The sequence below is a fragment of the Arachis stenosperma genome, chromosome 3 (assembly GCF_014773155.1).
Source record: "Arachis stenosperma cultivar V10309 chromosome 3, arast.V10309.gnm1.PFL2, whole genome shotgun sequence".
Classification (NCBI taxonomy): Eukaryota; Viridiplantae; Streptophyta; class Magnoliopsida; order Fabales; family Fabaceae; genus Arachis; species Arachis stenosperma.
The window spans coordinates 80,147,457-80,171,617 of NC_080379.1; the positions used below are offsets into that span (position 1 = coordinate 80,147,457).

The 24,161-nt window shown below is 37.6% G+C and overlaps 2 protein-coding genes and 1 long non-coding RNA gene across 7 annotated transcripts; all 3 read right to left on the reverse strand.

Moving 5' to 3' along the window:
- Positions 1–255: 255 nt before the first annotated feature.
- LOC130966302 (uncharacterized) lies at positions 256–1,176 on the reverse strand. The gene has a single exon (XM_057891090.1). It carries the CDS (start codon positions 1,174–1,176, stop codon positions 256–258), a length of 921 nt encoding a protein of 306 aa, XP_057747073.1.
- Positions 1,177–1,935: 759 nt separating this feature from the next.
- Positions 1,936–10,736, reverse strand: LOC130969906 (uncharacterized). 5 transcript variants are annotated; one of them, XR_009081950.1, is made up of 4 exons: positions 9,926–10,730; positions 9,739–9,810; positions 9,526–9,653; positions 4,903–6,635 (listed from the first exon to the last, which is right to left on the reverse strand). XR_009081950.1 is itself a non-coding variant. In XM_057895823.1 (3 exons), exons 1-3 carry the CDS (start codon positions 10,063–10,065, stop codon positions 4,334–4,336), a joined length of 447 nt encoding a protein of 148 aa, XP_057751806.1. In that variant the 5' UTR covers positions 10,066–10,735; the 3' UTR covers positions 1,936–4,333. The 5 variants fall into 5 exon arrangements, 2 of the variants coding, with proteins under 2 accessions (XP_057751806.1, XP_057751805.1); XR_009081949.1 differs by lacking the exon at positions 4,903–6,635 and adding exons at positions 1,936–3,813; positions 3,924–4,355 and having other exon boundaries at positions 9,526–10,736; XM_057895823.1 differs by lacking the exon at positions 4,903–6,635 and adding an exon at positions 1,936–4,355 and having other exon boundaries at positions 9,526–9,810; positions 9,926–10,735.
- Positions 10,737–11,670: 934 nt separating this feature from the next.
- LOC130970151 (uncharacterized) lies at positions 11,671–17,033 on the reverse strand. The gene is made up of 4 exons (XR_009082017.1): positions 16,379–17,033; positions 16,192–16,263; positions 15,979–16,106; positions 11,671–13,080 (listed from the first exon to the last, which is right to left on the reverse strand). It is a non-coding gene; the product is annotated as an uncharacterized LOC130970151 (long non-coding RNA).
- Between the last annotated feature and the right edge of the window lie 7,128 nt (positions 17,034–24,161).

Below are 24,161 nucleotides of genomic sequence, written 5' to 3' on the forward strand. Positions count from 1 at the left end.
AAGTGTCCAGCCTATAGCATCCTTGTGTTGTTTCAGCACTTGGATAAGTTCCTCTTCTTGCTCCTTACTCAAGCTTGAGTTGATGATCACTGGGTAGGTGCTGATGTCACCCAGATATGCATATTTCAAGCTTGGTGGTGAGGTCTTCAGCTCTAGTTTTAGTGCCTCTTCTCCATTGTCGTCTTTGTGGTTTGTCATGATTGAACTTTCCATGGTTCCTTGTGGTAGTTCTCCACGTGGTGTTTGTTGCTCCAATTACATAGTTTCTTCACATTGCTCTTCTTCCAAAACCCCATGAACTATTTGTTCTATGGTGTCCACCATCATGCATTCTCCCATTGATTCCTTGGGATAACTCACTGCCTTGAAAATAGTGAAGACCATCTTCTCCTCATGTAATCTCAATACTAGTTTCCCTTTTTGCACATCAATTATGGCTCCAGCAGTAGCTAGGAAAGACCTTCCTAGGATAATTGAAGTGTTAGCCTCTTCTTCCATATCCAGCACAACAAAGTTAGCTGGGAAAATGAATTCTCCCACTTTCACCAATAAATCTTCTACTACTCCATGTGGAAACTTGAATGTTCTGTCAGCTAGTTGGAGTGCCATTCTTGTTGGTTTGGCTTCCTCAATTCTCATCCTTCTCATCATGTTTAAGGACATGAGATTGATGCTACCTCTCAAGTCGCATAAGGCCTTCTCAATATTGATATCTCCTATGATACAGGGGATTTGGAAAATCCCTGGGTCTTTTATTTTCTGGGGGAGTTTCTTTTGTATGATGGCACTACACTCCTCAGTTAGCACTATAGTCTCCTTTTCTCCCCAATTTCTTTTTCCTTTCATGAGTTCCTTCAAGAACTTGGTGTAGAGGGGCATTTGCTCTAGTGCTTCAACAAATGGTATATTGATTTGGAGCTTTTTGAAGATCTCCAAGAATCTGGAAAACTGGCCGTCCTTCCCATCTTTCCTTAGCCTTTGTGGATATGGTGCTTTTGGCACATAAGGCTTCAAGATTGGCTTTGGTGTAGATGGGCCAGGGGTCTCTTCTTTCTTCTTGTTTTCACATTTTTTTGTAGCTTCTTCTTTATGGTTCTCCTGGCTTGGAGTTGCCTCTTCTACCACCTTTCCACTCCTAATTGTGATGGCCTTGCATTCCCCTCTTGGGTTGGCCATGGTGTCATTGGGAAATGTGTGTGTAGGCATTAGAATTTGCTTGGATAAGATCCCCACTTGTGCTCCAGCTTTGAGATTGATGCACCTTGATTCTTCAGATTCGATCTATATTCTTCTTGGTTGGCATCTATCTTTTTTTCAGCTTGTGCTTGTCTCTCCAAAAGGGTGGAAATAGCCCCTGTGTGCTGTGATGTTAGCTGTGCTATTGCAGCCTCTACTCTCTTAAAGTTACCTCTGATCTTGCATGGTTGTGAAGTTGAGGTTAATGTGTCTTGATGGTGGTGTGTTTGCTAGGTGGAAGGGTATGATAAGTGAGGTGGATTGTGGTAGGGTCTGTTGTTGTTTGATTGATGGTTGGGGTTGTGATTTTGGTATTGATTGGCTTGGTATGGCTTGTTATGATCTTGGTTGTGACCTTGTTGGTTCCCCCACCCAAAATTTAGGTGGTTCTTCCATCCTGGGTTGTATGTCTTGGAGTTAAGGTCATATGGTGGTCAAGAGTGGTTGTGTACAAAGTTTGCTTGCTCACATTCGACTTCTGGTGCATCTCCTTCTTGGGGTGGTGCTTGAGCTTGAACCACTGCAACTTAATTGTTCTCTATCTTCTTAGTCAAGGCTACTAATTATGCTGCAATTGCTTTATTTTGTGCCAACAAGGCATCTACAGAGTTAAGTTCCAGCATCCCCTTCTTCTGGCCCCTTTCTGAAGCATAGATGTAATCATTCTCAGCTATAGTTTTCAATGACATCTATGGCTTCCTCAATGGTCTTCTTCTTGTTGAGTGAACCCCCTGAAGAGTGGTCCACAGCCTTCTTTGATTCATAGGTTAATCCTTCATAGAAAATATGGAGCTGTACCCACTCATTAAACATATCCGGTCGACATTTCCTTGTTAGATCTTTGAACCTCTCTCAGGCCTCATAGAGTGTTTCACCATCTAGCTGTCTGAAGGTTTGCACTGCATCTCTTAGCCTGTTGATCCTTTGTGGAGGGTAATATCTCGCTAAAAACTTGTTCACAACATCCTCCCATGTGGTTAGGCTCTCCTTGGAAAATAATTCTAACCACTTTGTTGCCTTATCTCTGAGTGAGAAAGGGAACAGAAGTAGTTTGTAGGTGTTAGGGTGTACACCATTGGACTTTACAGTATAGCATATTGGTGCACGAAATTGTGATCTCAATGGCGCTAACAACTTGGTACGCACAATTGTAATCTTAACTCTTTTTCACAACTTCTCAGTCAGACGGATTCAAATGGTTATAGAGTTTTAATAATTTAAAAGATAAATAAACATAAAATAAAGATAGAGATACTTATGTAATTCATTGGTGGGAATTTCAGATAAGCGTATGAAGATGCGTTATTCCTTCTGAATCTCTGCAATCCTACTGCCTTTATCCAATCCTTCATACTCATTTCCATGGCAAGCTGTATGTTGGGTGTCACTGTTGTCAATGGTTACTTCCTGTCCTCTTAGTGAAAATGGTCCTCTACGGTTTCTGTATGGCTAATCAACTGTCGGATTGCTCGGCTCGGATAAAAAATACCATGCACATATATCGTATGGCTAATCAGTTGTTGGTTCTCAATCATGTAGGAATAGGATTTACTATCCTTTTGCGTCTATCACCACGCCCTACAGTCGCGAGTTTGAAGCTCGTCACAGTCATCCCAACCCAGATCCTACTCGGAATACCACAAACAAGGTTTATACTTTTCGGATCTCAAGAATGCTGCCAATGGATTCTAGCCTATACCACGAAGACTCTAATCTCGGATTCAGATGCCCCATTGTCAGAGGGGAGTCGATGTGAATCGTTGATTAGAAGCCCAAGAGATATACATTCAAGCTTGTCTTCATGTAGAACGGAAGTGGTTGTCAATCACGCGTTCATAAGTGAGAATGGTGATGAGTGTCACATAATCATCACATTCATCATGTTCTTGTGTGCGAAATGATATCTTAGAATAAGAATAAGCATGAATTGAATAGAAAACAGTAGTACTTTGCATTAATACTCGAGGAACAGCAGAGCTCCACACCTTAATCTATGGTGTGTAGAAACTCCACCGTTAAAAATACATAAGTGAAAATAGGGTAGGCATGGCCGAATGGCCAGCCTCCCAAAACATGAACAATGGTCCAAAGATATTCCAAAAAGCCTAAAAAAAGTCCTATTTATAATGAAACTAGCCACTAGGGTTTACAGAATTGAATAAATGATGTAGAAATCCACTTCCGGGGCACACTTGGTGTGTGCTTGGGCTGAGTATTGAGCTTTACACGTGTAGAGGCTTCTCTTGGAGTTAAACGCCAGCTTTTATGCCAGTTTGGGCGTTTAACTCTGGTTTGTAACGTGTTTCTGGCGTTTAACTTCAGAGTAGGGCAGAGAAGGGGCATTTGAACGCCAGTTTGCGTCGTCAAAACTCGAGCAAAGTATAGACTATTATATATTGCTGGAAAGTTATGGATGTCTACTTTCCAACGAAATTAATGGCGCACCATTTGGAGTTCTGTAACTCCTAAAAATCTACTTCGAGTGCAGGGAGGTCAGAATCCAACAGTATCTGCAGTCCTTTTTCAGCCTCTGAATCAGATTTGTGCTCAGGTCTCTCAATTTCAGCCAGAAAATACCTGAAATCATAGAAATACACACAAACTGATAGTAAAGTCCAGAAATATAAATTTTGCATAAAAACTAATAAAAACATCCCAAAAAGTAGCTAGATCCTACTAAAAACTACCTAAAAATAATGCCAAAAAGCGTATAAATTATCTGCTCATCACATATCCTCAAGAATGTGTTGAGATGTTGATTTGGATCTTCTTGAGCACCTCCTCCATATGAGAAGTTATTTTGGACTAGTGTGATGAGTTGAGGTTTCAACTCAAAGTTGTTGGCATGGATTGTTGATTTGAGGATGCTGTTGCCACAGTTTCCTGGATTTGGGTTGATATAGGAGCCTAAGACTCTCCTCTCTTGCCAAGCTTGATTTCCAGCTCCTCCTCCAACATCTTCGTGTACTTCGTCTTCCATGGTGGTTGTTAGATCTTCTTCTACTGGTTCTTCTCCAACTATACCCTTGCCTCTAGCCTCCCTCCTCAATCTAAGGAAGGTTCTCTCAGGTTCACTATCAAAAGATGATGAAGTCTCTCATCTTCTACCTGTCATACAGCTAACACACAGCAAGAAAAGGGCAAGTGAAGAAATCTCCTTAGTTAAAATTAGTGATTAGCTTGAGTGATGCAATTAATCAAACAATTAGAAGAGTGAAAGTATAAACAATGAATAGCTAAAGAATCTCAGAAAGACAAGAAAGAAAAACAGATATTAGAACACTAGGAAATGAAAAAGAAATAATAATAATAATAAGCTTAATATAGCTCTCCAATTGGTTTAATCATTGTTAAATTTAAACCAATCTCTGGCAACGGCGCCATAAAACTTGATGGGCTGAATTCACTACCCTTCCCCAATAATATTGATGAATCCGCTCTTGGCAAGCGTACCAAAATTATCATCAAGTATTAACCCACAATGGAGTGGGATCGTATCCACAAAGATTGGTGGATTTGAGCAATTTTAATCAACTGGTGAATTAGTCAAGCTCAACAGAATAAGTTGTGTGTGTAGAATTATAAATGGCAGAAACATAAATGACAAAAGAAATAAAAGAAAGCACTAAAATGCAGAAATGGAAATAACAAGAATGTAAAGGGGGGTGGGATTTTGCAGAATGTAAGTAAAGCTAAAAAAGAATGGGAGAGATAAGAATGGGGGAATTCATTGAGATCAGGAGATATTGTCTCTTTGGATTAATTTCAGCTCATATCCTCTTCAATCATTCAACTCATTGACCTCTTGGAAATCATGATTTATTGAGCCCCAATCCCTTAGTGACTCAATCTCTCAGATCTTGATCAATAGCCAATTTCTTGGTCTAATTTCTTATGAAGAGAGATATGCTTGGTCCCTGATTATACCACACACCATCATAGGTCCAGGTAGAGGGAAGATTATATGTCACCATATCCAAACACCAAAACCCAAATTCTACTCAAGTGTCAGAAGGGATTTCTAGCATGGTTTCATGTTTCCTTTTCCAAGGTTCCCATGAAACCCATTTTGCATTCAATCTCTTTTCCAAGTTAATTGAACACTAAGCATTAAAATCGAAATTCCTTCTAGCAAATCAAAGAGAAGATGAAGAGAAGAAGAAATTCACTATCATTTATCCATCAAGTACAATAGAGATCCCTCTCACAATGAGAGGGAATTTAGCTACTCATAGCTCAGAGAGAAAGTACAAAAGATGGAAGAGATGAAGTGTAAAAAGTAAAAGTGAAATCAAAACTAAACTCTGTGACTTGCTACCTACACTTTTCTAATACTTCCAAGGGTATTTATACTACTCCTAGATCTAAAAAATAAAAGAAAATTACAGAGTGAAAAGAAAATTACAATTTGGATGGAAAAGAAACTCAACAAATGTGATCTTCCAGCTGGTGTGTGACTTGAGCTTCTCTGGCGTATCACGCTCCTTCTGTTTCTGATTTGGCGTGCCACGCCTCTCTATTCAAGTGGCACTTCGTCCTCTGTTTCACCCTTGGTGTGCCATGCCTTCGAGCCTGAGTGGCACGCCCAGAACATTTTAAAGGGCAAAGTAGCTTGGCGTGCCATGCCTTCGAACCAAAGTGGCACGCCCAAGGCATTTTAAAGGGCAAAGCAACCTGGCGTTCCACGCCTTCGAACCAAAGTGGCATGCCCAAGGTCACTTCCCTTATTTCTATGCTTCTGGAGATTTGTACCAGTGTGGCACGCCCAGGGTCTGGCATGCCACACCCTTCTTAAAGCTTCACCTCCTTGCCGGCGTGCCACGCCTCGTCATCCAAGTGGCACGCCTGAGTTCATTGGCTCCTCTTCTTCCGCTCTGGAAAACATTACCAACGTGCCACGCCATGAGACTGGCGTGTCACGCCCTTCATTTGCTTCATCTTCTTGCTGGCGTGCCACGCCTTATCTCCCAAGTGGCACGCCTGAGTTCATGGGCCCTTTAATTTGTAACATCCCTTCCAGCAAAATACCTTGCTTAAGTCAGAGTATTTCTACTAGAAAGAACGTTACGTGACCTTTTCTAATATTAACTACTTAATTACTGAGCCTTTATACCGAGTTCGCATTTTAGTTTTAAGAAAATTCCGGAAAATTTTGTTTTTATTCATTAAAGACATGTATAAAGGATAAACATTGCAAATAATAATAACAATCACAGAGGTATTATTATTAGTAATTCTTATACATAGGAAGTCATATAAACCCAAATACAATACCTACCCCTCTGATAAAATAAAACTTCAAAGGACAAGAGCGAGGGGACTCTATGAAAGCAATTAAAACCATAAAGAAAACCTACTAATCGCTCGCAGCTTCAAATTGCGTCTTCAAACCTGTGTCACTGAAAGGGTGGAAAATTTGGGGTGAGAACCAAACCACATGTTCTCAGTAGAGGTCGAGAATGCCGTGAAAGTAAAGAATAAAGCGCAAATAGTTAATTTCATTCAGATACATCTAAAAGAAAATTAACCTTCTTTAAAAGTATTAGTTAATTATTCAAAATGCCAGACCCATATTTTCTTTATAAAACTCTTAAAAGTTTCCTAGACTGTATGAATGACCAACCTGTTCCAAGCATAGGTTCATTAAGTCTATGCTGAACCAGTTTGATTTTTCATACGTTACTAGACCTTAACATAAAAGAAGTTACCTACGCAGTATAAATGATCATCCTGCTCCAAGCATAGGTTCATTAAGTCTATGCTGAACCAGTCAGATACTTTATACAAAACTAGACCTCAAGCATACCAGTCACGGCCTCAGGCCCAAACAGCTCAATCAACATCCAATCACTACATTCCAAGCAATCAGTTACAAACACAGGTAATGGGGTTCAAACACAATCAAGAGCATTTATATCAAGTATAGCAATTAGCAGTTACACAGGATTATTCATTTAGGCAAACCAATTACAATATACACACCCAAACAATGTCATATAGATGCATATGATGAATGTCTAGTCCTAGTACAGGCCATGAGCTCATGTGTCGGTTGGCTGCCCGCAATCCCGACATTTATCCGGTCACGAGTAATCCCGATTTCCCGGATACGATTTTCCGTTCCTAAATAAATGCGCATATAATAATAGCCGCTCATTCGAGACAGCCTCTGCTTACTGCAGGAAAATATATATATACTCTGCTCTGCTCTGGGGAAGCGGAAAATAGCTGTAGGTAACTTAGTTTCCCTACAGAAGCTCTGGGTTGCATTAAGCAACTAATATATATTAAATATAGCTCTGGGTTGCATCAAGCAACTAATATATATATATATAGCTCTGGGTTGCATTCAAGCAACTAAAATATAGATATAAATATCTCTTTATTATATTACTCTTCTCTTTATTTCTCTTTACTTTGTTCTGGTTTCTCTTTTCTCTGTTCTGGTTTCTCTTTTCTCTATATCTCTTTACTTTCTCTGAATACTCAACGATCTCATATACCAAATAATCTCTTCTTAAAAGAATTATTGAAGTTTCTATCATTAAATAAGCCTTAAATATTTATTTTGATTAAGTCCTTATACTTTTATAAAAATTCGGACATAATCTCCTCTGAAAATAGGACTTAACCACCCTTACGGGTTCAAACCAGACAATTCACTTTACTCTTTTCAACCTTTCCAGCATCACATCAACTCAGAATCAAGCAAAATTCCACATTGAATCAGCCATATAGCACTAAGGTTCAGCTTTAGTTTTATAAACTCATAACTGTCACTAGGACATCCTCAACACTCTATCTTCTTTTCTGTTTTTAATATAGCAAATAAACTCGGAATTGCGCAAACTTTATGTCCAGGCGTTCGTCTTGAAATAAGCTTTCTAACAAACCAAAGATCATAATTTTTCTGGTTTCTCTAGCCTTAGGAATAAAGGAAAAACCGAGACTGCTCTGCAGTGCGTAAAACCAGAAAAACAGCAGCAGCATGTGACATTCAAAATTCAATTTAAAATCCACGTTAAATCCAATGACTTTGAAAATTAATACAGTACGACTTCACTCATCCAAGTTTCTTTTCCAATTGGTTTCAGGTCAATATCATTTTTAATGAAGAAGCTATATAACCTGGAAGTTGACTAATTTGCTGCAGAATTCTGCTTTAAAAGTTAATGAACTTATCTTCCTCCAAGTCCCATAACTTACTCATTAAAACATGGATAGCCCTGAAATTTAAGTCACATATGCTAAACATACTTAATTTTCACCTCCAATTGGTTGCATCTCAATATCTATCCAGGATCAAAAATTATAAATTCTCAAAGTTACTGATTTAAGAAAACAGAATCTGGTTTTTTCTGCATAATGCATCATCTTTCAAAAATGCATATCTTTAAAACTATAAGTCCAATTGTTTTGAAATTTTACAGCATTAAAATAATAGTACTAAAGTTTCATTTAAAATTAGTTTCGCTTCAAAATTCAATTCAGAACATTCACAGCAGAGCCAACAAGTTACTGCTGTTCCAAAATTCTGCAGTAAAAATCAGAACCCGCAACCATTACTCAAAAATTCACCATAAATCTTATATTTAATGAAAAGGTCTCAAACTCTCCAATTCAGTCCCAATTATTCCCAAATTTAACCAGGACTTGGTTCCACGCAATTCCGTTCATCACAGAATTAGTTACAGTCTTTCAAAGTTACAGTCTTCACTTAAAGGTAATGCAGAAATTCAGATTTTAAAGCTTAACTTTGAAAAATCATAACTAAATCTTCAGTTAATACGAAACCTTCAAATTTAAATCCTAACAACTACACTTATTGAAGTTTACTCAGATTTTACTCTCATACCACTTCGATCACTAGCAAATTACTAGGCCGTCATCAAAGTAACCTTTCTATTTTGAAAACCAGATTCTTAATAATAGTTCAGTCTTTTAGGCCCTAATTCTTCAACAATTCTCAATCCAGTATCAAATATATCAAATGATTATCTTAGTCTCAACCATTTATACATAATTAGTCGAAACCACAATCCTCTACTAATCTCAAGTCACTTTCATAGCCATAGCAATATACCAAACAACCATTCCAACAACCAACAATCAATAATTCAATCATCTACCATACCTAATTACAATCAATTCTATCACAGCACCAAGCACAATTGCAATCACAATCCAACATTCATATAATCAATTAATTACTCAGCTATTAATACTATTTGCAGTTATTCAGTAAACCTTGTTGGCATTCCTAAATTAAAATCATTTTAAACCCCCTACCTCGATGTCGCATTAACCACACAAAATCGGAAATGCAGCAACCCTCCATGTTCTAACGCGAGGATAACAGCATCAACCACAACTCTAATAGCAGCAACAGCAACTTTGGGGGGGAAAATTAATAATGGCTGTAGCAAATGCAAGGGCAAAACAGAACAGATTATCAAAGGAGTAATAACCAGAAAAATGTTTGTAGAACAGAACCAATCGTACCAAGGAAAGACGGGAATGGAGCAATAGCTTTGGTACTCAGAATAACAGGAACCAGAGACCAGGGTGTCCGTCCTAGCGGGCAGCAGCATCAATTCGATCAGTTAGGATAGTAGGGACACCAACGGAATCGGAACAGCGGAACAAAATAAAAACGGGACAGAATCAAGAAAGGAAGAAGCGGAATTACCGGTGAATCTGTTCCGGTTTTGGCGACGATTCCTTTCTCGCGTTCCGTACCGGTGCTCTCACTTCCTTTTCCCTTTGACGGCGGCAGAATCGGCAAGGACGGGCTCTTCCCCCCTTGCGTGCTAACATCAGCAGCGGCATTCATAGCACTTCTCCAGCGGCAACCACGGTGACTCCGGTGGCGATGATGGCTGGGATTCGGCGGCGGTGGATCCTTCAATGGCGACGGTCTTTTCTGACACCTGAAATGACGATGGAAGCAGCCTCCCTCTCCTCCCCGGTTCGCGATTCCAGCAACGATGCGGGCTTAGACAGAATCAAAATCAGCGAAATCATCTCCTCTTATGTGCAACAGCGACGATGGAGCTTCTGCGATGGTGATCAGGCGCAACCCACAACGGCAACAGGACGGAACCGTGTCTCCCTCCCTTGATTCTCGCGACGCTCGTCCTGTGTGTGTCTCTCTCTCACTCTCACGTGCAGCACAACAGCGGCAGCAGTGAGGTCTTGGCCGCGTCGCACCTTCCTCCTCCCTCTCTTCACCTCCGTTTTTCCCCTGCCTTCCCTCTTTCCCCTTCCTTTCTTTTCCCTTTCTGTTTTCCCCCTCGAGCTCCCCGTTCCCTTTCTTTCCCTTTCTGATTGTAGATTTAGGGATTTAGTATATGAAATAGGAATTTGTGATATTAAGATTAAAATTAAGATTTTATAAAAGAATATGGATAGATATGAATAGATATTTTGATAAAATTGGAAGGAAGAGTACTTTTAAAATCAAATATACTCTCTTAAAATATTTAAGATCATTTATCAACATATTGCTAAGTGGAATTAATTATTTCTAATTTAAATTATATAATAAGCATATTAATCACATTTTTATAAAATATAGTTTAAACTTAATACTAATTATTCAAATTAAATGATATAACCTTTTATTATTTTTCTATTACTAAAATTATACAAAATATTTTATTATAATAAGATTACTTTAAAATATTAATTGATTCAAAATAAAACTATCTCCGAATCTATTTAATTAGTTCTAATAAAATAATTTCTAAAATTATAAAGTTTAAACTCAATAAGGTAAAATCACAATTTATTTATATTTAGATTTTTCAAAAATGAGGGATGTTACATTCTATCCAACTTACAAAAATTTTCGCCCTCGAAAATTGATATAAAATGAAGAAAAGATTTATATTCACATCCCCTTTTGAATATTTTAAAGGCTCCAAGAAAATCATATCACATAAGCATAGAAGAAAATATACTATGTAATGCAAGAGTTGATAAAATAACCTAACATAAGAAAAATTTTAAAATCTAAAATCAAATAGGCATAATATTCGTTCACAACTTTTAACAAAGCATGATCACTTCCTCTCGTCGCCTCAAAATTCCACAACTCCTTATAATTTCGTAGACTAACCAAATTCACTCTCCGTACGCACAAATCGTGTCCCTAAGAATTAGCGCATATAAGGAATACGAAACATGAGAAGAGAAAGACAAACGGCATGAAAGGTTTATGTGAGAAATTGGAAGAATACTCAAGTTCTCAGTTGAACAAGATGGTATTTCGCCAGAATTTGAAGGAAAACGTGAAATCATCAACAAACAAGGATATATAAACAATGAAATGGAGCATAAAGGGAATCAATTCAAGGCTTAGGAAGAAATTTTGAATCGAACAATTTTAATATAAACATCATAGAAAAAATAGTACAATAATTTTGAACAACTTCAATTTGAAATAGAGGGAATTAGTTTATCTTTTTCAAAAGAACATATATATAAATCCAACATTTTTCAATGTACTAAACTTAGTATAAATAATATGTTATATCGATTTAATTTCCAAATCAAAACAAATCATGCATGGTTTGTAAACTAAAGCTTGGAAGATACTTAAGTACATAGCTATAGAATTATAGTAAGGATGGCAGAAAATCAGCTTCTATTTAAAGAATGAATTCTGAAATAAATTTTTCTATAAATCAATAAAAGATAAGTGGTATATCACAATTAAACAAAATTAAACTACATAAAGAAGCTTCAGAGTTTATGTAAGAAAGTCTAGGCTGAATTAAAACAATCCCATCAAAATTTAAGCAAGGGTTGTGGATACAGTCAAGTAAGAAAAGATTTGAATTGAAATTTTTCTCAAAGAAAATCTGAAATAAATACTCATAAAGGAAATTACAAGAAATGGTATGTTACACTGAAATGAATCCAAGTTCAGGACACAGAGCATAGAATTTGTAAGGTGAGAATAAATGTTTCAAAAGATTCAAGCAACGACCCGATACAGAGTCAAGCAAGGACATGCACGAATGTTAATACAAGGTTAGCAAGAAAGAGATCAGAAACTAGAAATTCCAATACAAATAGTAGAGAAAGAGATAACACTAAGCACGAATAAAGAGCATACGTCGAAACGGAACTAATATCTAGAATTTAGTTTCTAACGTCCGCAAAACCTCGTAATTCGCGTTAACCTATCACTTCTATTTTGCCTGTGATAACCTATTAGTGTTCTCAAATACATAAATCATTAGTATTAAGTTGGCCAAACTTGATACCATGAGGTATGCAATGGTAAACTAATAGCGTTAATCACAAGACAGCCATGCATATAAAACACAAAATCTTGTCATCAGAACAAGTTAGAAAGCATGACAGACACTCAGAGTATGCAATGAAGCATAGTCAGTCCATTCCCAAGGCTCTACAGGAAGGACTGCTCTGATACTATATTGTAACATCCCTTCCAGCAAAATACCTTGCTTAAGTCAGGGTATTTCTACTAGAAAGAACGTTACGTGACCTTTTCTAATATTAACTACTTAATTACTGAGCCTTTATACCGAGTTCGCATTTTAGTTTTAAGAAAATTCCGGAAAATTTTGTTTTTATTCATTAAAGACATGTATCAAGGATAAACATTGCAAATAATAATAACAATCACAGAGGTATTATTATTAGTAATTCTTATACATAGGAAGTCATATAAACCCAAATACAATACCTACCCCTCTGATAAAATAAAACTTCAAAGGACAGGAGCGAGGGGACTCTATGAAAGCAATTAAAACCATAAAGAAAACCTACTAATCGCTCGCAGCTTCAAATTGCGTCTTCAAACCTGTGTCACTGAAAGGGTGGAAAATTTGGGGTGAGAACCAAACCACATGTTCTCAGTAGAGGTCGAGAATACCGTGAAAGTAAAGAATAAAGCGCAAATAGTTAATTTCATTCAGATACATCTAAAAGAAAATTAACCTTCTTTAAAAGTATTAGTTAATTATTCAAAATACCAGACCCATATTTTCTTTATAAAACTCTTAAAAGTTTCCTAGACTGTATGAATGACCAACCTGTTCCAAGCATAGGTTCATTAAGTCTATGCTGAACCAGTTTGATTTTTCATACGTTACTAGACCTTAACATAAAAGAAGTTACCTACGCAGTATAAATGATCATCCTGCTCCAAGCATAGGTTCATTAAGTCTATGCTGAACCAGTCAGATACTTTATACAAAACTAGACCTCAAGCATACCAGTCACGGCCTCAGGCCCAAACAGCTCAATCAACATCCAATCACTACATTCCAAGCAATCAGTTACAAACACAGGTAATGGGGTTCAAACACAATCAAGAGCATTTATATCAAGTATAGCAATTAGCAGTTACACAGGATTATTCATTTAGGCAAACCAATTACAATATACACACCCAAACAATGTCATATAGATGCATATGATGAATGTCTAGTCCTAGTATAGGCCATGAGCTCATGTGTCGGTTGGCTGCCCGCAATCCCGACATTTATCCGGTCATGAGTAATCCCGATTTCCCGGATACGATTTTCCGTTCCTAAATAAATGCGTATATAATAATAGCCGCTCATTCGAGACAGCCTCTGCTTACTACAGGAAAATATATATATACTCTGCTCTGCTCTGGGGAAGCGGAAAATAGCTGTAGGTAACTTAGTTTCCCTACAGAAGCTCTGGGTTGCATTAAGCAACTAATATATATTAAATATAGCTCTGGGTTGCATCAAGCAACTAATATATATATATATATATATATAGCTCTGGGTTGCATTCAAGCAACTAAAATATAGATATAAATATCTCTTTATTATATTACTCTTCTCTTTATTTCTCTTTACTTTGTTCTGGTTTCTCTTTTCTCTGTTCTGGTTTCTCTTTTCTCTATATCTCTTTACTTTCTCTGAATACTCAACGATCTCATATACCAAATAATCTCTTCTTAAAAGAATTATTGAAGTTTCTATCATTAAATAAGCCTTAAATATTTATTTTGATTAAATCCTTATACTTTTATAAAAATTCGGACATAATCTCCTCTGAAAATAGGACTTAACCACCCTTACGGGTTCAAACCAGACAATTCACTTTACTCTTTTCAACCTTTCCAGCATCACATCAACTCAGAATCAAGCAAAATTCCACATTGAATCAGCCATATAGCACTAAGGTTCAGCTTTAGTTTTATAAACTCATAACTGTCACTAGGACATCCTCAACACTCTATCTTCTTTTCTGTTTTTAATATAGCAAATAAACTCGGAATTGCGCAAACTTTATGTCCAGGCGTTCGTCTTGAAATAAGCTTTCTAACAAACCAAAGATCATAATTTTCTGGTTTCTCTAGCCTTAGGAATAAAGGAAAAACCGAGACTGCTCTGCAGTGCGTAAAACCAGAAAAACAGCAGCAGCATGTGACATTCAAAATTCAATTTAAAATCCACGTTAAATCCAATGACTTTGAAAATTAATACAGTACGACTTCACTCATCCAAGTTTCTTTTCCAATTGGTTTCAGGTCAATATCATTTTTAATGAAGAAGCTATATAACCTGGAAGTTGACTAATTTGCTGCAGAATTCTGCTTTAAAAGTTAATGAACTTATCTTCCTCCAAGTCCCATAACTTACTCATTAAAACATGGATAGCCCTGAAATTTAAGTCACATATGCTAAACATACTTAATTTTCACCTCCAATTGGTTGCATCTCAATATCTATCCAGGATCAAAAATTATAAATTCTCAAAGTTACTGATTTAAGAAAACAGAATCTGGTTTTTTCTGCATAATGCATCATCTTTCAAAAATGCATATCTTTAAAACTATAAGTCCAATTGTTCTGAAATTTTACAGCATTAAAATAATAGTACTAAAGTTTCATTTAAAATTAGTTTCGCTTCAAAATTCAATTCAGAACATTCACAGCAGAGCCAACAAGTTACTGCTGTTCCAAAAATTCTGCAGTAAAAATCAGAACCCGCAACCATTACTCAAAAATTCACCATAAATCTTATATTTAATGAAAAGGTCTCAAACTCTCCAATTCAGTCCCAATTATTCCCAAATTTAACCAGGACTTGGTTCCACGCAATTCCGTTCATCACAGAATTAGTTACAGTCTTTCAAAGTTACAGTCTTCACTTAAAGGTAATGCAGAAATTCAGATTTTAAAGCTTAACTTTGAAAAATCATAACTAAATCTTCAGTTAATACGAAACCTTCAAATTTAAATCCGAACAACTACACTTATTGAAGTTTACTCAGATTTTACTCTCATACCACTTCGATCACTAGCAAATTACTAGGCCGTCATCAAAGTAACCTTTCTATTTTGAAAACCAGATTCTTAATAATAGTTCAGTCTTTTAGGCCCTAATTCTTCAACAATTCTCAATCCAGTATCAAATATATCAAATGATTATCTTAGTCTCAACCATTTATACATAATTAGTCGAAACCACAATCCTCTACTAATCTCAAGTCACTTTCATAGCCATAGCAATATACCAAACAACCATTCCAACAACCAACAATCAATAATTCAATCATCTACCATACCTAATTACAATCAATTCTATCACAGCACCAAGCACAATTGCAATCACAATCCAACATTCATATAATCAATTAATTACTCAGCTATTAATACTATTTGCAGTTATTCAGTAAACCTTGTTGGCATTCCTAAATTAAAATCATTTTAAACCCCCTACCTCGATGTCGCATTAACCACACAAAATCGGAAATGCAGCAACCCTCCATGTTCTAACGCGAGGATAACAGCATCAACCACAACTCTAATAGCAGCAACAGCAACTTTGGGGGGGAAAATTAATAATGGCTGTAGCAAATGCAAGGGCAAAACAGAACAGATTATCAAAGGAGTAATAACCAGAAAAATGTTTGTAGAACAGAACCAATCGTACCAAGGAAAGACGGGAATGGAGCAACAGCTTTGGTACTCAGAATAACAGGAACCAGAGACCAGGGTGTCCGTCCTAGCGGGCAGCAGCATCAATTCGATCAGTTAGGATAGTAGGGACACCAACGGAATCGGAACAGCGGAACAAAATAAAAACGGGACAGAATCAAGAAAGGAAGAAGCGGAATTACCGGTGAATCTGTTCCGGTTTTGGCGACGATTCCTTTCTCGCGTTCCGTACCGGTGCTCTCACTTCCTTTTCCCTTTGACGGCGGCAGAATCGGCAAGGACGGGCTCTTCCCCCCTTGCGTGCTAACATCAGCAGCGGCATTCATAGCACTTCTCCAGCGGCAACCACGGTGACTCCGGCGGCGATGATGGCTGGGATTCGGCGGCGGTGGATCCTTCAATGGCGACGGTCTTTTCTGACACCTGAAATGACGATGGAAGCAGCCTCCCTTTCCTCCCCGGTTCGCGATTCCAGCAACGATGCGGGCTTAGACAGAATCAAAATCAGCGAAATCATCTTCTCCTCTTATGTGCAACAGCGACGATGGAGCTTCTGCGATGGTGATCAGGCGCAACCCACAACGGCAACAGGACGGAACCGTGTCTCCCTCCCTTGATTCTCGCGACGCTCGTCCTGTGTGTGTCTCTCTCTCACTCTCACGTGCAGCACAACAGCGGCAGCAGTGAGGTCTTGGCCGCGTCGCACCTTCCTCCTCCCTCTCTTCACCTCCGTTTTTCCCCTGCCTTCCCTCTTTCCCCTTCCTTTCTTTTCCCTTTCTGTTTTCCCCCTCGAGCTCCCCGTTCCCTTTCTTTCCCTTTCTGATTGTAGATTTAGGGATTTAGTATATCAAATAGGAATTTGTGATATTAAGATTAAAATTAAGATTTTATAAAAGAATATGGATAGATATGAATAGATATTTTGATAAAATTGGAAGGAAGAGTACTTTTAAAATCAAATATACTCTCTTAAAATATTTAAGATCATTTATCAACATATTGCTAAGTGGAATTAATTATTTCTAATTTAAATTATATAATAAGCATATTAATTACATTTTTATAAAATATAGTTTAAACTTAATACTAATTATTCAAATTAAATGATATAACCTTTTATTATTTTTCTATTACTAAAATTATACAAAATATTTTATTATAATAAGATTACTTTAAAATATTAATTGATTCAAAATAAAACTATCTCCGAATCTATTTAATTAGTTCTAATAAAATAATTTCTAAAATTATAAAGTTTAAACTCAATAAGGTAAAATCACAATTTATTTATATTTAGATTTTTCAAAAATGAGGGATGTTACATAATTCCTTCTCTGGAAAACACTACCAGCGTGCCACGTCATGAGACTAGCGTGTCACGCCCTTCATTTGCCATGGTCCCCGATGTTGGCGAGCCACATCTGAATGTTCAAGTGGCACGCCAAAGTGAGATAATTAAGCTGGCGTGCCACGCCTTCGATACCAAGTGGCATGCCCAGCTTTATTTGGCCTCCTTAGGTGCTGGCGTGCCACGCCTTATTGCTCAAGTGGCACGCCTTAGTGGGACTTCTTGAGCTGGAGTGCCACGCCTTCGATACCAAGTGACAAGCCCAGCTTTTGCATGGTCTCCTTGTTCACTAGCGTGCCACACCTTGCTGCTCAAGTGGCACGCCCATTCAATTGTGGGTCTTATAAGCTTGGCATGCTACGCCTTGGTTCTCAAGCGGCACGCCCAAGTGAACTCTGGTGCTGGCGTGCCACACCTTCGACACAAAGTGGCACACCATAGTGATGGCTCTTCTAGTAATGAGTTCGCGTGCCATGCCCTGCTCCTGGCGTGCCACGCCCCTTTTATGGTATTCAATTTTGCTCTCTGGAATGTTGTACTAGCGTGCCACACCCAGCTTCTGGCGTTCCACGCCAATACATTTTTGTGGCGTTTGTTCCAAGTGGCACGCCTTCTTCACACGCCCCACTTGTTTTGTTGTTTTCTTTCCCATTTTTGATGTCTTCTCCACCTGAAATCCAGCACAAATTCATTTCAAAGCAATGTACTATGATATTCATCAATTAAGGCATGAATTGCAATGATCAAATGGATTATGCCTCTTTTATGGTCCTTTTTATGCAAGAAAAAGGGTAGATGATGTAAGTCATCAATCATTAAGGAGAATGGACTATAAGAGCTTCACCCTCAAGCAGAGATGGATCCACATTAACCCTGGGGATCAGATCTGGAGGAGTATTGACGACCTCTTAATAAAGGCGTTAATCACTTACATCTTGCGATTGAAGACATCATTCCCAAGCAAAGGAAATAGTACTACCAGAGTTAATTCAGAAAGACAAAGCAACTCCAATCCTTAACTATATTCCTATTACGGATTTAATCCTAATACAACTCCATATCCAACAACCTTCTTGATCCACCTGACTAAGACTTGCAAGATAACCATAGCTTGCTTCAAACTACAATCCTCGTGGGATCGACCCTGACTCGCTCAGGTATTACTTAGATGACCCAGTGCACTTGCTGGTACAGCTGTATGTAAGTGTGGGGATTCGTGGACCAACGCTTGACCGATTCTTGTTGCTAATTATCATCCAAGGGAGGTTGAGATGGAATAGAAGGCTCATCATATGGAAAAAAGTCTTCAAACATGGGGGTTGGTTTATAAGGGTGAGGATATTGAGGTGGTGGATATGGAGGTGGTTGGTCAAGGTGATCGTGGGAGTAGTAATGTTGTAGTGATGGTGGTTCATAAGGTGGGTTGTGAGATGTATATGGTTCATAAGGTGGTTCATATGGTGGCTCATATAGGACTAGCATTGCAAGTATAGTCCCAACCTGACAATAGACCTTAATCAAAATTTAGATTTAAAAGATGTCACTATTCAAAACCAAACATAATTCCGGAATTTTTTAATTCCTGAGTCGTCTCCCAAGGACACTTGTGATCAATGAGTGCACAATTTCGGTTGTGAAGGAAAAAGGGGTTTTCAATGAAGAGATAAACAATTAAAGAAATAAAAGAACATTCAAAATTTTGATTAATGAACTAATGAAGGAATTAAAGAACTAGCTATGTAATATGGACAAGTAAAGTATAAAAGTGATTGATGTATGTGTGTGTGAGTGATTCAAAGCATAAATGGAATCTTGGCTTGGGATGAGCTAGGGGGTCCTTTCCTTGTTGAAACCACAACTATGACAATTGTAATGGATTAATCTCACTTAGTTAACTCTTACATCGAAGAGTAATTCAAGTGAGCATAGTTGTTCCTAATCCATAAATTCTAGCTCACTTGCTAATTGCCTTAGCAATAAGATAGTGTTAGTGGAAACAAGAACAATTAACAATCCAATAATTATCACTGAATATTGGATATTCCAACTCTTGGAACCCAATTGCTCATTTTTCCCAAGCCAAAAGGTGGAAATTTAGCTCATAATCAAAATTGACATTTCCACAAAAACTTGGTGGGCATAAACACTAACATGGAAAATTTGATAAAATGCTTGAAACTATGAGCAACAAATGATCAAAATCAACAATATTAACTCAAGAAAGCATATAGCAATCATCAATCATCAAAATCATTAACAAGAAATCAAAATTGCAAAAAGTATATATATTAACAATATAACTTTAACTACAAGAAAGAGTGTCAAAATTGTAACTATAAAGAGTAGTAATTAAGAGATACTTACAATGGAGGCTAGCACAATCCAAGATCAAAAATTAAAAAATTTCACTTAAAATGTAAAACCCTAATATAAACCCTAATGGTGTTGAGAGAAAACTTAAAGAAAACTAAACTAAAGCCTACTACTACTCTAAAAAACTACACTAATGATATGTTATGTTTCTCCAATGTTTGCATTGTCCAATATGAGCTTTTCGCTTCAGAATTCGGCCTCCAAGCCCCTCAAAATGTGAGTCACATGCGTTTGTAATGAAGGCATCTGCGGGTACTTGTGCATACGCACAAACGTGTGCGCACGCACACTTGGCAGAAAACTCAGTTATGCGTACGCACAAGAGGTTGTGCGCACGCACACTTCGCGATTCTTTGGATGATTGTGCGACGCACAAGATGCTGTGCACTCACACACTAGGCTTTGCTTTGCTACTTGTGCGTACCTATAAAAGTCTGTGCGCATCGCGATGCTCTTCTCCTTTGTTTCTTCATGCTTCCTCCTCTTTGCATGCTCCTCTTCCATCCTCACCAAGCCATTCCTACCATAGACATCTGAAATCACTCACAAACAACATCAAGGCATCGAATGGAAGGTAAATGGGATAAATTGACTAAATTTAGCACAAAAGAGCATGTTTTCCCAATCAAGCATAATTTGGGAGGAAAGCTCAAAAGCATGCTATTTAATGGAATAAGTGTAGGTTTATATGATGAAATCCACTCAATTTCAATCAAAAATCATCATCAAATATGGATTCATCACCTTTCTTTGGATATGACTGCCCAAACTGGGCACCCAACTTACCCCCTTTCCGGCGTTCAACGCCCCAAGATGACCTAAGCTAGCATTGAACGCCCAAGATTAGCGTTCAATGCCACCATCAAGGCTATGTGGACACCCCCTAGTGGGCATTCAATGCCCACTCCTCCAAGTTGGACGCCAAGCTCAACCCAAACACTCAACAAGTGGGCCCAGAAGTGGATTTTTGCACCTTTAGCTTATTTTATTCTATTTTTGTAATTTCTAATTATTATGAATATCTTTTTAGGTCTAGTATTAGTATAAATATATGGAAGATTACCTTTGTTAAGGACTTTTGATATTCACCTTCTCAGAACTATCTTTTTTGTAAATTATTAGCAGCTAAACCTCCTAGGTTAAGGATAGGAGCTCTGCTCATTCCTATGGATTAATATTATTATTTTTCTACTTCAATATATGTTTGATTCCATTCTATGGTGTATTTTAGTTCTTCATCTTTATGAATCTGGGTTGGAAAGATAGTATGATCCCTTATTCTACATGAATTTTTTACGAGTCCTGACCCGTATAGTATTGAGCTACAACTGGAGAGTACATCATAGGTTCCAACAAGTCATTTGGTCTAATTGGGATACGTGACATAAAATCTCATTAGTAAGGGGTAATTGAGGTTCCTATGGTTCCAAGTCTAGAATCATTGATGAGAGATTTTTATGCCGGTATAGAAATTATCAATAAATCCAATCGTGAGTATAGTCTAACCGACACGCAAATTTCACATCAAACAAATCAAAAATCAATAATAGAGATTATTAGTCCCGAGTCGTCTTCCCTAGGAATTACCTTAGAATGCACATCGTTGATTAGGAAGTCTTTTGTGGTTTTGAGAGTTTGGTGTAAGAATTTGAGCTAACGAAAATGAACAACAATCAATTATGGTAAAAGCCTTGGCTAAGGGTGAGCATTGGAAGTTCCATCATTATAGCTTCCATCAATTGTGTCAACAACTAATCATTGCTTCACTTAGTCAACTCCTACCTATGGAGGAACATCTAGTGAAAGTAATCAACTTGAGTCACAAGTCCTAGCCTAACCTCAAAGGAGTATAGCTTGAGTGATACACAAGTCAATTAGCAATTCTCAAAAGAAGATTAACAATTGACATTAACTATTCAAATATCTACAACAACTCAACCCCTAAGCCAAGTAAGAGGAATCTACTCCATAACTAGGGCTGGCATTTCCTCAAACAATTGGCGAGCAATAGTGAAAAGCATCGTGAGATTGAGAAAAAGGAATTGAATTCAAGGTATCTACTTCAAGAAATCATCAATAATCAAACAATTAAGTGAATTTCTTCAATGCATTGTTCACAATCAAAGTAACAAAGTCACAAATCTAAAATCCAAAGTGAATGAAGCAAAAGAACACTAATTTGAGAATAGGAGAGTAGATCTAAAACTTGAACCAAAGTAAAAGTGAATTAGCAATTGATCTCACCAAAGGAATCCAAGAGAAATTGACGTAGAAAGAGTAAAATCCTAGAGAGAAGGCAGAGCTTTTCTCTCTACAAAATGTAACTAACTTCTAAAAATATCTAGAATGTGTGTAATATGAGTGAATGGATATGGATCCTTCAATCATTGGTCTTCTTATGCTTTTTCCCACCAGAATACTGCTCCAAACAGGGTCTGTAACTGCCCTGACATCCCTGGTCACGTTTTCTCTTTAAAAGTCACGTGCAGCATCGACGTGTATGCACACAGCACGCGCACGCGTCCCTAGAGCTTTACAATCCACGTGCACGTGTCAAGCGTGCGTGCGCGTGCATGAGGTTCTGGCTTAGCCTGCAAATGCACCGGCTTCTGACTTTGGCCTCTTCGCGCCGATCTTGGTAGCACGCATCCACACGTACGCACAGGGTACGCGTACACGCCGCTGCTCAGAACTCCAAAAGCTCCATTTCCATGCTCCTTCCCTTTATGCATGCTTCCTCCCTCTCTTCTAAGCCATCCTTGCCCTATAAGCTCTGAAATCACTTGACAAATGGATCACAGCATTGAATGGTAATAGAGGAGGATTAAAATATATCTATTTTAATGTAAAAGAAGCCTGTTTTTATTCATGAAGCAAAGTTGGGAAAGGAACACAAAAATTTTGCATTTCTATATGAATAAGTGTGAAAGATCATTGATAAAACTCTCAAAATCCATATAAGATAAACCCTAAAAATGGGGTTTATCAACCTCCCCACACTTAGACTATAGCATGTTCTCATGCTAAAGGAAAGCAAAAGACCAAAGGATCAAAGGGAATGAGATTCATGAAATTCAATCTACCTATATGAATGCAACTAAGATGAGTGCTACTATCTACTTGGTCACAAGAAAATCAATTTTCCAAGAGCATACATAAGCACGTAGGGCAAGATGATAAGCAAGGCATGAACTCTACTAATTCAAACACCAAAGTGAGGTGTGTGTAACTTGCGTGAAGAACGCTCGTGAGAGCTGGGGACAAGGATTTTGGTTTCGAACCCTCACCGGAAGTGTTTGCACTCTATTCGCTCAGTGTATAGGGTTAATCACTCGATTTTCCCCTACTTCATGCTTTCCAAAATTTGTTCTTCATCTAACAATCAACAATTATTCAATGTACGCATACAAATATCATGAGGTCTTTTTCAAAGGTTGTAATGGGGCTAGGGTCAAGGTAGGATCATATATGGCTAAGTGGGCTAGAATTCGAATCTTTGATTAGCCTAGACTTTCCCACCTAACCTATACAATGACCTATACAAATTGAAAACTAACCTAACTACCCATCTTTCACTTTTCGCATACTCATGTATCTTCTTTCCATTTCACAACACTTATGCATTGGTCTTTATTGGACTTTAGTTTGGGGCATTTTGTCCCCTTTTTATTGTTTTTCTTCTCTCTTATTTTTTTCATTTTTTTCTTTTCTTTTTCTATATGTATATTTTTCTTTCTTTTCTTTTTCCTTTATTTTTCTCATCTTTCTTTTCTTTCAAACTACATACACAAACATCAATGCATAAGGTTTATACATTTAATCAATACATGAACATGCACCCAATTCCCAAATGTAGAAATACAAAATACCCTTTTATCCCAACCAATACTCCCAAACCTCCCCAAACTTGAATAATAAACACTCTTACTAGCCTAAGGTATTCAAAGATCCAAACAAGGGACTTTTATTGTTTTTTTCTTTAGGCTTGTAATGTGCTAAAATAAAGAACAATTAGGTTAAGCGTAGGCTCAAAATTGGTTAACAATGAAGAGTAAAAGGTAGGCTATTTGGGTAAGTGAGCTAATGAAGTGATGGTCTCAATCATATAAATGCATGAATACAAGGAATAATTGGACATATAGAATGAGGCAAATCAAAGATCACACTTATAGAGAGAGAACAATTTCACACAAGAAGGGAGATAAGTGGCTATATGATGTAGCCATGCAATTAGGCTCAAAACT

Coding starts and splice junctions, on each gene's coding strand:
- LOC130966302 (XM_057891090.1), bottom strand. CDS start 1,176: ATGGCCAACCCAAGAGGGGAATGCAAGGCCATCACAATTAGGAGTGGA.
- LOC130969906 (XM_057895822.1), bottom strand. CDS start 10,065: ATGCCGCTGCTGATGTTAGCACGCAAGGGGGGAAGAGCCCGTCCTTGC. Junction 9,811..9,925: donor AAACCGGAACAGATTCACCG/GTAATTCCGCTT, acceptor GCTGCCCGCTAG/GACGGACACCCTGGTCTCTG. Junction 6,636..9,525: donor GTGGTTAATGCGACATCGAG/GTAGGGGGTTTA, acceptor CCACCCTTTCAG/TGACACAGGTTTGAAGACGC.